The following is a 15,806-nucleotide window of genomic DNA, read 5'->3' on the forward strand; positions in this document are numbered from 1 at the left end:
ATTAAACTTGAATGCAAAATATCAACCAAACGAAGGCTTAGACTGTACAGTACAACAACCAAACCAAGGCTTAGATGGTACAGTACAACAACCAAACCAAGGCTTAGATGGTACAGTACAACAACCAAACCAAGGCTTAGATGGTACAGTACAACAACCAAACGAAGGCTTAGATGGTACAGTACAACAACCAAACGAAGGCTTAGATGGTACAGTACAACAACCAAACGAAGGCTTAGATGATATAATACAACAATGTCTCCTATACTTTTACTACGGGAAATCATCTGAAGGCAGCTGTGCATGATTCTCAAGTTTGCCTGTTCAAAAAACTAAATTCTGATTTTATCGATCTTTTAACAAGCACACAGCAAATATCAATCACCAGAGTTTGTGTGTGTGTGTGTGTGTGTGTCTGCTAGACAGAGAAAGAGAGAAAGAGGGAGAGGAGTGAGAGGACAGGTGCTGGGTGGAGATTGTAGTGAATACTGTGTTGAACATTCCATCTAATTCAGGTCAGGGAGAGAGAGATAGAGTGTTTTGGCTTCCATACAAATAAACATTTGGAAATACTAATTCAAAATAAATTGCCCAAGAGCAATATGCAGGCACATTCTGTCTAGGAGTATTTTAAAATTGTATTAATAAAAGTATGCAACAGCCTTCTGCGCTGATGTGTTTTGCAGGTAAAGCAGACATTTTGGGGCTGGGGTTTTTTATCGAGGCAACATTCAGAAGACATGAGGCAACTCGGGTCATAATTACCATTTAGTTTCAGAGAAGTGGATGATGATGCAACATCCAGTAACATCAAACCAGGCAGTATTACTATATTAGGTTAATTACAGACCCAGGAACATCAGACCAAAACAAGACAACACATACTCACTAGAGCATTGGACTGTTCCCAGTAGACACAATCTCTGATCATTTGCCATGTTGTTACTTCTGGTCAGGGGATGTTATTATTTGGCTCAAGTTCATGAAAAGCTTTATTTATAATATTGTATGTTCTGCCGGGAGAGAGGGATGGGCCAAAACAAAAGAAAACAAGTCCTAACCTCCTATTTTCCCTGTTTCAGCTGGAATCCGCACAGGTGGCTGGCAGCAGGCTGGCGCTCCCTCCATTAATGTCTCGCTAATGAAGCTAACTACTGGACCCAGTGCCAGGCTAGCATAACGCTCTCCTACCAGCCGCCATGCAGCTAAACACACATGGCGCACTGCCAAACCTGCTCTTGGTTGTCGTAGCCGCTGTCATTCTTTGAAAAAAGTATCCGGTTAGCGTTTCGCGTACTAGCCTCGGTTGTAGCAGCCAAGAAAAGCTTTTCTTGTCCTGTGGAGTGAGAAGTTGCTTGTGACGGATCCCCGGTTTTGACTAGCGTGGGTCAAGGTCCCTCGAAATTAGACTGCCATTTGTGACACTGTGACGCTCCTGGGAACATTGACGGTAGATGCAGTAATGCTGAACCTCCTCCCCCCCACCCCTCAGCCTCCTTTACCCCACAGGACCCCTGCCCCTCAAGGCGAACATATCGACAACCCTGCCCCCGCCCCCCCAGGATGACCGGGGTTGTGCCCACCTCCACCAGCACCACCGCCGCCTCTTCTACATTTCCTATAAGAACGACCAAAACTAGGTTTTCCTCAAGTAGTGACAGCAGACATAAAAATGGGTTGCCCCGTTTCGAGGGAAGTACGCCAAAAACATATAGGACAATGGAATAGTTGAGCTCTCAGTGGGGGACCTTTGGAGTGACCTCTGGGTTATTTCAGGACCTCTACGGGACAAGGAACCATGGTTACGGCACTGTTTTGACTTTCAATATTGGTTTTTGTTTTGCTGGCTAGTCTTGGTGAAAATGATCAAAGATAAATGGAGAGGTTTTCCTTTTTTTTTTTTTTTTTGTTGGCAGTCACAGTTTGGTAGCCTGCTCTTCCGTCGTTGATTGCGATTAGGGAGAAAGATTAGGCAGCGCTGTTGTTGTTAGTTTTATCAAGGTTGACTTATCTGTACGAAGCTGTTTAGAGGACTTGATTGGTGAATCAATGGTGAAGAAATTTGATGGCCGACTATGTTGCACGGTGAATCCGTTAGAGACGTCAGTCTCTCTTCACACTGTAATTGGTGGACATCAGCTGTTTGACAAAACCGATTCAACTGATGAAGAACCACCTAGAAGTTCTCTATTGAAGGAGAACATGAAGAAGAAAATAAAAACCCCTAAAAACCTTTTTAATTTACTCCTTTCAAACAGTCACAATATCACAGGATCAGTTTCCATGAGAAGAATTAGCGCTGTGGAAAGGTCATGTTATTCACAGTAAACCAAAAGCATGACAGTTGTTCTGCGTGTGGTTCAGTGAGGATGTGGAACAGCAGATGTCAAATTAAAGATTGCAAAGCACGGAAGCAACTCCAGCCAGTGCTATTAGTAAAATTACAATATAAATTGGTATCGGAATGTAAAATCCCATGCAAATCAAGTGACTTGGCAAGGCACTTCTGTCTCCTCACAACGCACAGCAAACAGTCACACTGTTCCTTAGTTACCAATACAGGCCTTATCGGAGAGTGCTTTGATGATAAACATTTTTCCTGCCTTCGTGATTAGATAAGAACGAGTTGAGGTTGCACATTTAATTATAATCACCACTCCTAATACACAAGTCTGTTAGAAGGCAAATTGGGTATTTTTATCTATTCGCACCTCATAGCAACTTCAATCGGTCAGATTTCATGTGCGATTTCCTTCCCACTGTGAATAGTGTAAGTGTGGATCAATGCAACAGTCTGGTGCTACATGCTTAATAGTCCCCCAGTGAATCGATGCAAAGGTCTGGTGTTACATGTTAAATAGTCCCCTCCCTCTCCTGCAAACTCTCGCATAATCAAATTACGGCCAACTCACATTGACTTTGCGCTGGAGGATGCTTTGCGCTGATGATTTCTCTGTGATGTTAATGAATATACCCAGAAGTTAACATTCCGTAGAGAAAAGGAACGTGTGCGCTTGGCACCTTTTGGTGTAATAAAAACCGATGGTTAACGCCTTTTACGTTCCATGAATCGAAAACAAAGGCATGTTTCTCTCCTCAGTCAGTGCTATCTCCCCTCCATCAGAATCCTGATGGTGTACGTTTGATTACGCCCGGCGTGCTCCGCTCCGCCTGTGATCAAAGACGTTTCTCGCACCGTAACCACGCACAAAAGACACAAAGTTTGGCAATTAAATGTTCAAAGAAAGCTCTTTTTTAATTTCCAGTCTGTCTTGATGTTCGACTGGGAGCGCAGGCAGAATAGTCATTCTTTGAGGTTTCCCCGTTATTTGACACTCTGCAAGGGCATGCGTTCAGCAATGTTGACGCTCGTCCGGTCCGTCAGGTGGTAAGCTCGAAGTAGCTCCGACTAGTCTTACTCTTTTGCTATTTGAGGGTGAAAAGAGTGCCGTGCTATTGGTCAAGCCCAGCGACTGCCCTCCCAGGCCACTCCCCTCTGAGCTCCTCTAAACTGACCAATTGGTAACAAGCGAGGCCACACCGTAGGGGACAGCCCCGCCTATTGCCAGTGTTTAATCCAACTTCTTCCTTTCCTCTCCCCTCCTCCCCTCCTACACTCTTCCACTCTTTCTTTTCTCTCCGTCCACCCTTCTGTCCTTTCCCGTATCCATCACTCCTAATCCATTGACCCCTCTCTAAATCCGTCCCTCTCTCCGTCAATCTCTCTCCATCCATCCATCCGCCTCTGCCTGTCTGTTCCGGCCCCTGTCCCGCGCCCCCCCACCCCCCACCCCCCCCCCCCCCAGGTGACCATATCGGTGGATGGTATTTTGACCACCACTGGTTACACCCAGGAGGACTACACGATGCTGGGGTCAGACGACTTCTTCTACATCGGGGGGAGCCCCAACACGGCAGACCTGCCGGGGTCACCCGTCAGCAACAACTTCATGGGCTGCCTCAAAGACGTGAGTGTTTTCTTCTGGTTCGGGGGGCGGGGGGGGGGGGGGGGGGGGGGGGGGGGGGGCGGGGGGGGGGTAATCGAGCACTGGGGGGGGGGGAGGGGTTCGGACACACCTCGCACACGTGTGTCCGTGTGAATGTGTGTCCCTGTGAGGAGGCGTGTCTGTGTGAGGAGGCGTGTCCATGAGAGGAGGCGTGTCCGTGTGAGGAAGCATGTCTTTGTGAGGAGGCGTGTCAGACAATCAGTTAGAGGCGTCAACTCCCGGAGGAACAGGCAGTAGCTTCCCTGAGGGATGCTTGTTTGGCTGGACCCGCGATATAAACTGACAAATCACCATGGTTGTCAGGAAACTGTTTTTCTCACCATTAAGGCTCAGAGCACAATTTAACCAGCTGAAAAGAGGGTCCCTTGAATTAAAGGCTTACCCTCCTGCCCATGGACCCAGTGGACGGTGGATGGAGAAATGGGCATGTGACACCGATGTGTTTCCTCATGAACGTTCTCCCGTTTAATAAGTAATTACATTCTCATCATTTTTAATGAATCATATAACAATGGACCCATCTCTAACTGAATTATGATCTCGCTGTTCCATTTTCATTATTTCGGGATGCAATTCCGGGGGAAATTACTTCCCCTGTCTCTCCCTCCCTTAGCGTTTCTAGGCTCATGAAGACGAGGAAGATGATTCAGTCAATCCACATACAGAAGAGGAGGATGAGCGTAATGAGTAACAAAAGAGAAGTGGAAAAATGTAGAGATAAGAGAAGAGGCAATTGACATGACAAGACGAGTGAAGCCTGCCAGCAATCACAGCGGGACAGAGAGAAGAACTTCGCAAGAGATGAAGCGATGGGAAGGGGAGAGGAGTGCAGTGTTTTTCCGCCCTGGACTTGGGAACAAAAAGTGTTTTTACACTAGCAAACTAATACAGTCGTTTCAACTAAAATCAACCCATAATCAAGGCTGTGATTTGAATCCGCTGTGTGGGTGCCAGGGCTAAAACTGAAGTGTGCACCCCCTTCTATCGCGTCTCTCTCTCCCTGTCGTGACCTCTTGCCGGTTTCTTCTCTCAGTCACCTCCTTTTCCCTTTCTGTCCTTTCCCTCTGTTCCTGGGCTGTTTCATCCCTCCGGTCAATACCGTGGTCAAGGGTTGTGGCAGTCCTTTGAAACACTCAGCGGAGCGACAGGCCTTTGATACGCCCGGCCCAGATCTCCCCCGGAGCTGAAAAAAAAAAAAGTTACGAAATACAATGAAGGGGAACAGAGTGGCAGACGGAGATAGAGACTTAGTCAAAGGACAAAGTAACAGTCTTCTGGAGATATTGTCCATCTGGTTCTGTTGTGCTGGGAGACAGCAGCAGATGTGCCTGTGTCTGTGGGATGGCCTTTCAAACAGACCCTTACTGTTTGGTTACCTTCTATACACATCAATAGGTATCTGGCAGATGTTGTTGAACCATGGTGGGTTTCTATAACTGACAGTCATTTGAAATCGACCGGACAGCTAACGTTTTGGTAACATTGTTTAAAACGTTTCAATTGGGAACCCATTCTCTTTCACAGCGAAGACCTGGTGAACAGTTCCACCGAGTGGGATGATCCAACTGGGGACCCGGAGACAGTAAGCTGGCAGTGTAGCCACCTGTGCCAGCACCCCCATACTGTTTCCTTCCGGGCCACGGGTTTGTTATCGACCATGCAGTCAGGACAGCCCTTCAGTGGCCCGAAACACGCCCTCCAAAACCACCGCATGCAGCGTCTGATCTGCCCATGTGGGCAACGACCGCAAGGCACCCTGGTCAACTTCAGAGGATCGTTACTAGGTGTTCTGTTGGCCGTTCTGTCTTTTCTTTTAAATCCTTCTCCCTCTCTTTCTTCCTCTTTTAACCTCTCCCACTGTCTTACCTCTCTCTCTCTCTCCTTCTACTTCTCGCTCTCCCTGTATTGCATGTGTGTAATTAAGTCGATGCCAGTGTTGCTGGCACGCAAGCTTTACCATCCTGACAGCCAAATTAAAAATTGATTTCTTCGAAAAAGTCCCACAGTAGCAGATCGCCCTCCCTCCTCTTCCTTCTTTCTCCTCCCTGTCCCCTCATCCTCCCTGTCCCCTCATCCTCTCCGTCCCCACCTCCTCTCTGTCCCCACCTCCTAATCCCTCCTCTCTCTCCCCACCCCCCAACTCCCCCTCTCCCTACCTCCCTCTTCCAGCCATGTCTTTTCACGGCTGTATTTCAGTCTTATCCTGATGGATGACAGGTTCTCACTAACTTTCCCTCCTCTCTGCCCCTCATTTCAGACACATTTGACTCAGGCACTGCAGTGGGCGGCCAGCCCAATTCACACTGCCACAACAGTGTGTGTGTGTGTGTGTCTGTGTATGCGTGTCTGTGTGTGTGTGGGTCTGAGAACAGGCTTATGGGTAACAGAGACCCAGTCATTTGCAGCAGTTGATTAGAGGTGATTAGAGGGCTGTCTTTGTTCGCTGCTACTGCTGTTTGTTCTCCTCTGACCTGTGAACACAGCCAAAGCGAACACACCAGATGAAGTGGCGCTTGAGTTATTGTGCCTGCATGTAAACGACAACAAATAGTGTCAACAGAATAATTATTTCTCTTCAAAATGACCCCGGCCTGTTTATCCCGGAGAAATTAACATTCACGCCTGCAACCACTCGCCTGCATGCAAACACTCACAAGGGAAGGATTCGGAATGGCGTCCGACAATCTCTGCCGCACACACGCGCACGCACGCGTGTGCTGCACACCTCCTCAGCCGGCCACCCGCGCACGTTATAGAGGTCCCCAGACACCGGGAACAGTGAAAGTGATTACAGCGCGTCTCGGGCAGGCGGGAGAGCGGGCTGTTGCCCGACTGCGGCAGCTGCTTTCGGGCTATCCGAGTTTCTCGACGACAAAACCAAATCGATCCAGTCGCCCCGAAGGAGCGGAAGGGCCGGATGCCGGCGCGAGCCGTCGGAAGGGCGAAAAAGCCCATACGCTGTCGCCTCGGATGGAGATTCTGAAGGGGGGCGTGCCCTCCCACCCCCGAAAAGCTGCTCCTGATGGACAAAATCCCTGGGCTTTTCGATGGAAGACTAGTGTCAAGTGTGCATGTTACTGATGTTAACTTTTTTTGTCTTACGTTTCTGGGGGGACAGCAGATAGATCAGTTTTATCGTTGTAAATGATAAAGGAATCGTATAACATTTCTTGCGTCGTTTCTAAACCCCTGCTTTAAGGAAAACCCAGAGCTAATTACGAAAGTGTTTATTGCGCAAGGCCACCTTAATGCCAGCTCTAAAGTTAGATCTAGAATGTGTTTCCGGTACTGTAAAGACTACTAAATAATTCAGACATAACTAATACTGACTAAAAGAAGCGGGTGGGGTTCCCGACCCTAACAAACAGGGCTTGCGGTCCTCACAGGAAGTGAACAGGCTAATTGAAAGGTGGCTCTTCGTTAAACATCTCTCTCTCCGGCTGACAGCCCTGTTGGCTAAATGAAGGTATTGGTATCACTGTGAGCTCTGACTCAGTCCGTCTGGCGTCTCTGACAGCTATAGGGCCGTAGTATCTTACACCCTTAGTGGGTCCCGGTCGGCTCGACGGCTAGGGTGTTAGCTTGGCACGTTAGCTTGGCGCGTTAGCTTGGCACGTTAGCTTGGCGCGTTAGCGTTGCTACGTTAGCGCTCTAATGACGGGCCCCCGGTTAAGACCTGGGTTCGGCGGGGCTTTGCCTGGGCAACGTCAGTGAAACGCTCAAGCCATGGCTGCAGTCAGATTGGAACTGCGTGTGTGTGTGTGTGTGTGTGTGCGTTTGTTGGGGTGGGGTGGTGGGGGGCTGGTTGGAGACAGCACAGCCTCAAGTTCCTCTGTTCAAAACCGTTTCAGTGAACTGTGTGATCTCCACCAGTCCTTTTTTTTTGGGTTGCTATCGTTGCAGTATCCCTCTAGAGACGGGATGAGGTCCTCCTGCTCTGACCGCGCGGCTTTCACGGGATTGGGTACGACCGTGCTTGGGCGTGTGTGAACGACTGACTGCGAGTGCGCGTCGTGAGTGTGCGTTTGCGCGTGTGTTTGTGCGCGCATGTGCGCGCGTGCCCTGGGGCGAGAGACTACCTTGTCCTCACCCTATGTCAAAGAGGGTTTCTCACAGCCCTTCAACAGTTTCACAGTGCGCCGCTTTCCAAGGGCCCGACCCACTCCCTATCAGGACAGCCGTCAGGGCCCGACCCACTCCCCGTCTGGGCAGCCGTCAGGACGGTCTACGGGCCTGTCGGGAGCCAAAACTGCGGGAAAATAAACCAACCAGAAGACATCTTAATAAACACGGCCCTTCAGACTCTCAGCGTCTAGTGCATTATGAATGCACCCACTCAGTGGAATCTGGACAGTTTTCAGCTGAAACAATAGCCGTGTACTTCATCAAAGTCGGTACCTGTGGGCGTCAACTGCAACGCTGTTCCTTTTTTATTCTCCTCATTCTTGATATCTCCCTGAGTGCCTGGTGAATAATTGAGTTTACTAAACTATGAATCACATGTTCACACAAAAGCCTCACTTGGCGCAGTCCTTTGAACATTTATGTCTGACTAGCGTGTTTATCCTGAAATGGTAAATTCAATGTGAAGGCGGTAGAAGTGTCTTTGAATAGTAAACCGTGGCAAACTGTGTGGAAACAGTGTCCCTTCAGTGAAGCCAAAGTAATGATGACAGTTCACGTTCAGGGTGTCTGATGCATGTTAAACACCGTCATTATCAAAACATGTCAATGTCGGCGTCATTTCTCTTTGGGCCTCCGATCGCCGACGCGGCGAGCGCGAGCCTGAACGTTAGCCGGAACACTGAGGTATTGCCTTCTCCTTTCTCCTCCAGGTGGTGTACAAGAACAACGACTTCAAGCTGGAACTCTCCAGGCTAGCCATCGAGCGAGACCCGAAAATCAGCCTGAACGGCGACCTGGTCTTCCGCTGCGAGGACGTGGCCGCCCTGGACCCCGTCACCTTTGAGACCCCGGAGTCCTTCATCGCCCTGCCCAAGTGGAACACCAAGAAAACGGGCTCCATCTCCTTCGACTTCCGCACCACGGAGCCCAGCGGCCTGCTCCTGTTCAGTCACGGCCGACCCCACGGGCCCAAAGAGCCGAAGCTGGGCCGGGACATGAAGGCCGACTACTTTGCCATGGAGCTCCTGGACGGGTTCCTCTACCTGCTGATGGACATGGGCTCGGGGAGCATCAAGCTGAAGACCAGCAACAAGAAGGTGAACGACGGAGAGTGGTGCCATGTGGACTTCCAGAGGGAAGGGAGGAAAGGTGAGCACTTGTGAGGCAGTGTGTCGGCACTGGAATGAGGACCACAGTGGTACCGTCCATCACTCGACACTTCCAGATCAGGTTGCCGAGGTGCTTATTGACGGAAACACTCATTCATTCTGCGGTTCTTTTTCTTCGTATCAATCCATGAAAACTCGACATAGAAATGTTTTAGTTCTGTTCTTTGATATATCCTCCCTAAAATAGAATCCCCAGAAATGTTGGTGGAAACAATCTGAAGTTCCACTGAGAAAAATGAAAAACCAGTGCTCTAAGACCTGTCACGTCCTGCTCTGGGGAATATCCTTGATATGCACAGGCTCTAATTTAGTCCACAAAATACATGCATGTTGCTGGTTGCATTTGAGCCCTGTAACGATCATCCAACACAAACATATAATCCCTTACACTGCCGTTTCAGCCACCCCCTGGAGCCTCAGACCTTCCAAAATCAATCCTTCTTGCTTAAACGTTTCGTTGGTCGTTCTGTGTGGTTTTAGGCTGCAAAGTGTCTATATGAGTGGTGAGATGTGGACTTGGTGTGAGAAGGGCTCCATAAAACACATTTGATTGATTGACTGTGTGTGAGTGTGTTTGCGTGGTAAGCCTCTTCATACCAAATCCCTATAATGATATCCTATAGGTATTGTGTGATCCTTCCCCGGCTCCTCTGCTAATTGCTTTTTAATAGACAATTAAGAGTGAGTCGTAAATCACAGTCGTGCAGCAGAAGAGGAGCGCGTGTCTCATCCCCTCTCATCCGCGCTGCGTTCTTCTGTCTCGTTTCTACACCAATCCCCTGGTTTATCGCCACAACGTAAGAAGTACGCGAGACCATGCGGGTGCACTGTCGTTCTGATTCAACACACACATACACACACACACATACACACACACACACACACACACACACACACACACACATACACACACACACACACACACACACACACACAGCCACACTGCTATGCTTTAGACAACTTAAAATCCCTTGCAGTTAAACACACAAGGGAAAGGATGCTCTGGCTGAAATGTTAATGCAATGCGAATCAAGACCAGCGCTGTGAACGCCTTTCGTTTGAGGGATTCCTGGGAAATAAAGTGTGCCAGCAACAAGAAGATTTTAGCGTTGTGTCCTTAGTCTCAAAAAGGAGAACTGAAATGGCAGTCTTTTCATGAATACCATAAACAAAGGGGTAGATTTCAATTAGACAAATCTTTTTGGAAACCAAACAACGGCATGAAACCATACTGTATGGCCGTTAACACGGGGCGTGTTATTTAAATGCAAACATGAAAGACTTCTGATAACGTCGTCTTCGATACCTGTGGGGAGGTCTGGACTACGACGGGACTGTCCTGTAATACTAACACCTCAGAGCTACATAAGCATTCCCAATTAAAACGGTTGAGTAAGGACAGAAAATAGTTGTTCTTGTTGTCGCCTTGGGTAACAGGTGTTCTGTCACTCGTTGTCTGAAGCGGTTGATGATTTTGCCTCTGTAATCACCTTACCTGCCCAGGTCAAGGAGGATTATAGGTAGAGAAACCAATGAAGTTAGTGGTAAAAGATGTTCTCTGCAATCACTTGTTCTCATACTCCCTAGTTAGGCAGGGGTTTTCTACAAGGTCCTATAGTCTTCAGCCAGGCTGGGGTTTTCTACAAGGTCCTATAGTCTTCAGCCAGGCTGGGGTTTTCTACAAGGTCCTAGAGTCTTCAGCCAGGCTGGGGTTTTCTACAGGGTCCTATAGTCTTCAGCCATACTGGGGTTTTCTCCAGGGCCCTATAGTCTTCAGCCATGCTGGGATTTTCTACAGGGTTCTGTAGTCTTCAGCCATGCTGGGGTTTTCTACAGGGTCCTATAGACTTCAGCCATGCTGGGGTTTTCTACAGGGTCCTATAGTCTTCAGCCAGGCTGGGGTTTTCTACAGGGTCCTATAGTCTCCAGGCGTCACAGCACCAACATCTGAACACTTTCTAACAGATTTTATCTGGCCTAATTCTACAGAACACTCAACAAACACACCTGTAATCATGGATCATACACACCTGTTATCATGGATCCAACACACCTGTTATCAGGTATCAAACATACCTGTTATCAGGTATCAAAACAGACTTAACATGCATGCAGCCTAAACACATTCTCTTTCCTCTTCCTCGTAGGCTGCATCTCAGTGAACAGTCGCAGCATCCCCTTCAACTGCAACGAGGGCAGTGAAATCTTGGACCTGGACAGTGACATGTTTCTGGGAGGTCTCCCCGAGAGCCGCTCTGACCTGGTGCTTCCCCCGGAGGTCTGGACCGCCCTCCTCAACTACGGTTACGTGGGCTGCGTCCGCGACCTCTTCATCGACGGCAAGAGCCGGGACGTGCGGCGCCTGGCAGAGATCCAGAGCTCCCCGGGTGTGAGCAGCTTCTGTACCCGCGAGCTGCAGAAGAGATGCAGCAGCGCCCCCTGTGGGAATGGAGGCCTGTGCAAAGAGGGATGGAACCGCTACATATGTGACTGTACTGGTACCGGCTACCTGGGCAGCAACTGTGAGATCGGTGAGAAGTGAGGTGGGGTGGGAGGAGTCGTGAGGTGGGTGGGACGGCGTCGGCAAGGTGGATGGGAGGAGTTGTGAGACGGATGGGCGGAGTCGATGAGATGGGTGGGCGATGCATGGGCAGGGGGTAGGCAGGTGTGATGGTTGAGGTAGGAGTGGGGAAGCGGTGGTTATGAAACTAGAGTAGGACATTTGAGGAAAGCTGGGGGATCTATTAGTGTCAAGTCGCGCCTGTTTTAATCTCCTGTGGACAGACTAAGACAGGGATATCCAACTCAGATCAGAGCCTTGGACTGTGTGAACTTCTCCCCTCCCAGTCTCATGACATCCGATTCGCCTGTTTGGCCTTTTCCTGTTGCAATGATTCCACAGTAGCTACAGGACGCTAGATGACTGGGCGTGTCTTGCCAAGCTGTTATGATTCTCGTCACACTGCTCGCTCAACCAGGAAGCATTTAGCTGATACTGTACGCATCCCCCAGCTTTACAACCAGGAAGCATTTAGCTGATACTGTACGCATCCCCCAGCTTTACAACCAGGAAGCATTTAGCTGATACTGTACGCATCCCCCAGCTTTACAACCAGGAAGCATTTAGCTGATACTGTACGCATCCCCCAGCTTTACAACCAGGAAGCATTTAGCTGATACTGTACGCATCCCCCAGCTTTACAACCAGGAAGCATTTAGCTGATACTGTACGCATCCCCCAGCTTTACAACCAGGAAGCATTTAGCTGATACTGTACGCATCCCCCAGCTTTACAACCAGGAAGCATTTAGCTGATACTGTACGCATCCCCCAGCTTTACAACCATGACTGAGATGGCAGGCACCGGTCCTACCACAAAGAGTCCTTGAGCGTGACGTGACACGGCAGAGCCACCCAATGCTAGTTCCCGTATGATGGCCCCTCGCGCGTCGTCGGTGCCCCACAAACAGGAATTGGGACCCCTGGCCACGTCGACGCAGCCGCACCGACTGAGAATCCACTCTGCACATTTCACGCCTGCAGGTCTTTAAACAGGCCTTGTAAACCTAACGGCGACAGACTTTCACGATAGGGCTGGATTGTCTCACCCCAGTGACAGTCTGAATCATTCACCGGCCGCAGATAAAAGGAGATTTGGGAGAGTGATGCAGCGAAGCCTGGCCGGCTGAATGAACTGCTGGGAGAGCCTTGGTGGCGCGACCGTGCTTACTGTCACCATCTGCGCTCGTCTCGCACACCTTCAGTCGGTGCTAGGAGGCTATCAGTCAGTCTGTGTGTGTGTGTGTGCCGGGGGGTGTTATGGCTGGTGGGGGGGGGGGGGCGTATGTCTATTCCTTTCTAACGAGCTGCGTGCGGTTTAGTAAGGAACAGTGTTAGCGTCAACCAGGTGGGATGGTTAGTCAAGGATGCCGTGTTGTAATCAAGGACGTCTAGAGGAAGTGAGGGGTCATCTGGTACCAGAATCATATTTTGCCGCTGCATCGATCCGGACAGTGGTCTGAACCCGCTGTCCTTTGCAGTGACTTCAAGGTGGGAGTAATCCATGACCCCTTCTGGCCAACTCTGACCCCATCCAGACCCGGGACCAATTAGGGTGGAAATGGGTTGGTATTACTGGGCGTGGTCTATTACCGAGGTGACGTGGATGGTGGGTATCCAGACTGGAGGCGTCATGTTGTTCAAAACCAGCCGGCTGTTTGAGAACAAGAAAATGATGGTGCTTCACTGCCATCTAGTGCAACGATCTAGTACTGCAATGATTTTAAAAAAAAAGAGTTCCACCAAAACATTGTGCTTGGTTGTCACAATATTTGTGTATAAGGAAGACAGTCTATAACATCCAGTGATATTTTCAACAAACCTCCCGAGCCGTTTCACTCAGTGGCGATGTTTTTTTGAGGGCGGTACATGCTGCGTGTCAGACTGGATTTCGGTTCCCTCGCTGGACCGTTGTGCAGGCCTGCGCTCCAAAACATACGCTTCCAAAATAATAATAATAATAGGGAAGGAGCCGGTCGCGTTGAATCAGCCCTCGCCCACAGTGACACTGACCCACATATGCAGAGACCCGGTTGGTTTGACCACCTCACGTGACCTTCCTCTCCAGTCACACAGACAGTGTGTTTGGACCCCTACAGTATCTGATCTGGAATCTCTGGTTTTCCTGTTAAACATTACACACCATTCACACAAAATGTGTGCGTCTGTACCTGTCTGTCTTTGTATCTGTCTGTGTGTGTTTGAATGCCTCTGTGTGTGTGTGTCTGTATCTGTCTGTGTGTTTGTGTGTCTGTATCTGTCAGTGTGTGTGTCTGTATCTGTCTCTGTGTGTGTGTTTTCTGTATCTGTTTGGGTCTGTCTGTGTCTGAGTGCCTTTGTGTGTGTATGTAGCTGTCTGTGTGTTTGTGTGTCTGTATCTTTCTGTGTCTGTGTGTGTTTTCTGTATCTGTTTGGATCTGTCTGTGTGTGTGTGTCTGTATCTGTCAGTATGTCTTTGTCTGTCTGCGTGCGTCTGAGTGCCTGTCTTTGTCCGTCTGCGTGCTCATCTGTGCTTGTTCATCTGTCTCCGCCCACCTCCAGAGGCGACGGTACTGAGCTACGACGGCAGCATGTACCTGAAGATCATCATCCCAGGGACAATGCACACGGAGGCGGAGGACGTGGCGCTGCGCTTCATGTCCCAGCGAGCCTACGGTCTCCTCATGGCCACCACCTCCAAAGAGTCGGCCGACACGCTGCGTCTGGAGCTGGAAGGGGGCAGGGTCAAGCTGACCGTCAACTTAGGTAACCCATGGCAACGCCGCCATGACCACCCCCCCTTGTTATTTCGTAGCCCCTCCCCCTTCGAGCTCCATCTCCACCCTCTACGTCTGAGCCTTGTAACGTTTCGGCCGGCCCCGCCTCCTGTCCTTGCCTCCTCGGGTGGACCTGCTCTTGTATCCCCTGTGCCCGGGCCCCGCCTGTGCCCTGCTCCCCCGTGGACAGACCTGCCGCCTGAAGACGAAGGGCTGCGTCTGTTCACACAGTCTGCCAGGAGGGGGTGCTAGAGAGGACCCGTGAAGCCATAGTGGCCACAGAGGTTTCCATGTTTTTCCGTCTCTTACATTTTGAAATGGAACGGAGACACGTTAGCCTTACAGCGATATGCCTTTGTTTGTAGTTTGAAATCCTGGCAGGCTGTTGTTTGTTCTGTCTTTTGAGAGCGTGAACTTACAACAGGAGTTAGGGAGGAACCGGCACAAGTGCACTCTGGGATACAGGAGTGTGGGCCACCGATAAAGAGGCAGGAGGTGTTGGAAGAGAGGATCTTTCCTCCAACGTTATAACCTATTCATTCCCACTCTTTCTGTTATTCTGTTATAACCTATTCATTCCCACTCTTTCTGTTATTCTGTTATAACCTATTCATTCCCTCTCTTTCTGTTATTCTGTTATAACCTATTTATTCCCTCTCTTTCTGTTATTCTGTTATAACCTATTCATTCCGTCTCTTTCTGTTATTCTGTTATAACCTATTCATTCCCTATCTTTCTGTTATTCTGTTATAACCTATCCATTCACTGTTATTCTGTTATAACCTATTCATTCTCACTCTTTCTGTTATTCTGTTATAACTTATTCATTCCGTCTCTTTCTATTATTCTGTTATAACATATTTATTCCCTCTCTTTCTGTTATTCTGTTATAACCTATTCATTCCCACTCTTTCTGTTATTCGGTTATAACTTATTAATTCCCTATCTTTCTGTTATTCTGTTATAACCTATTCATTCCCACTCTTTCTGTTATTCTGTTATAACCTATTTATTCCCTGTTATTCTGTTATAACCAATTCATTCCCTATCTTTCTGTTATTCTGTTATAACCTATTTATTCCCTCTCCTTCTGTTATTCTGTCTTTCCTGTTTCTTTCTGTCTTTCTAACTTCATTATTATTATAATTTTTTCTTGTTCTCTATTCATTTTTCTTCTCCCTCTGCGGTCT

The 15,806-nt window shown here is 48.9% G+C and overlaps 1 protein-coding gene across 10 annotated transcripts in view; it reads left to right on the top strand.

The window, feature by feature from the left end:
* nrxn2b (neurexin 2b) overlaps positions 1 to 15,806 on the top strand; it is a 638,533-nt gene that overhangs the window by 296,509 nt on the left and 326,218 nt on the right. For all 10 annotated transcript variants that reach the window (XM_029117448.2, XM_029117457.2, XM_029117453.2 and 7 more), the window contains 4 exons: positions 3,807 to 3,968; positions 8,843 to 9,281; positions 11,449 to 11,832; positions 14,402 to 14,605. In XM_029117448.2, coding sequence (XP_028973281.1) covers positions 3,807 to 3,968; positions 8,843 to 9,281; positions 11,449 to 11,832; positions 14,402 to 14,605 — 1,189 coding nt within the window. The remainder of the gene's footprint in view (positions 1 to 3,806; positions 3,969 to 8,842; positions 9,282 to 11,448; positions 11,833 to 14,401; positions 14,606 to 15,806) is intronic.

This window comes from Esox lucius, chromosome 24 (genome assembly GCF_011004845.1).
Source record: "Esox lucius isolate fEsoLuc1 chromosome 24, fEsoLuc1.pri, whole genome shotgun sequence".
In the NCBI taxonomy this organism is placed as follows: Eukaryota; Metazoa; Chordata; class Actinopteri; order Esociformes; family Esocidae; genus Esox; species Esox lucius.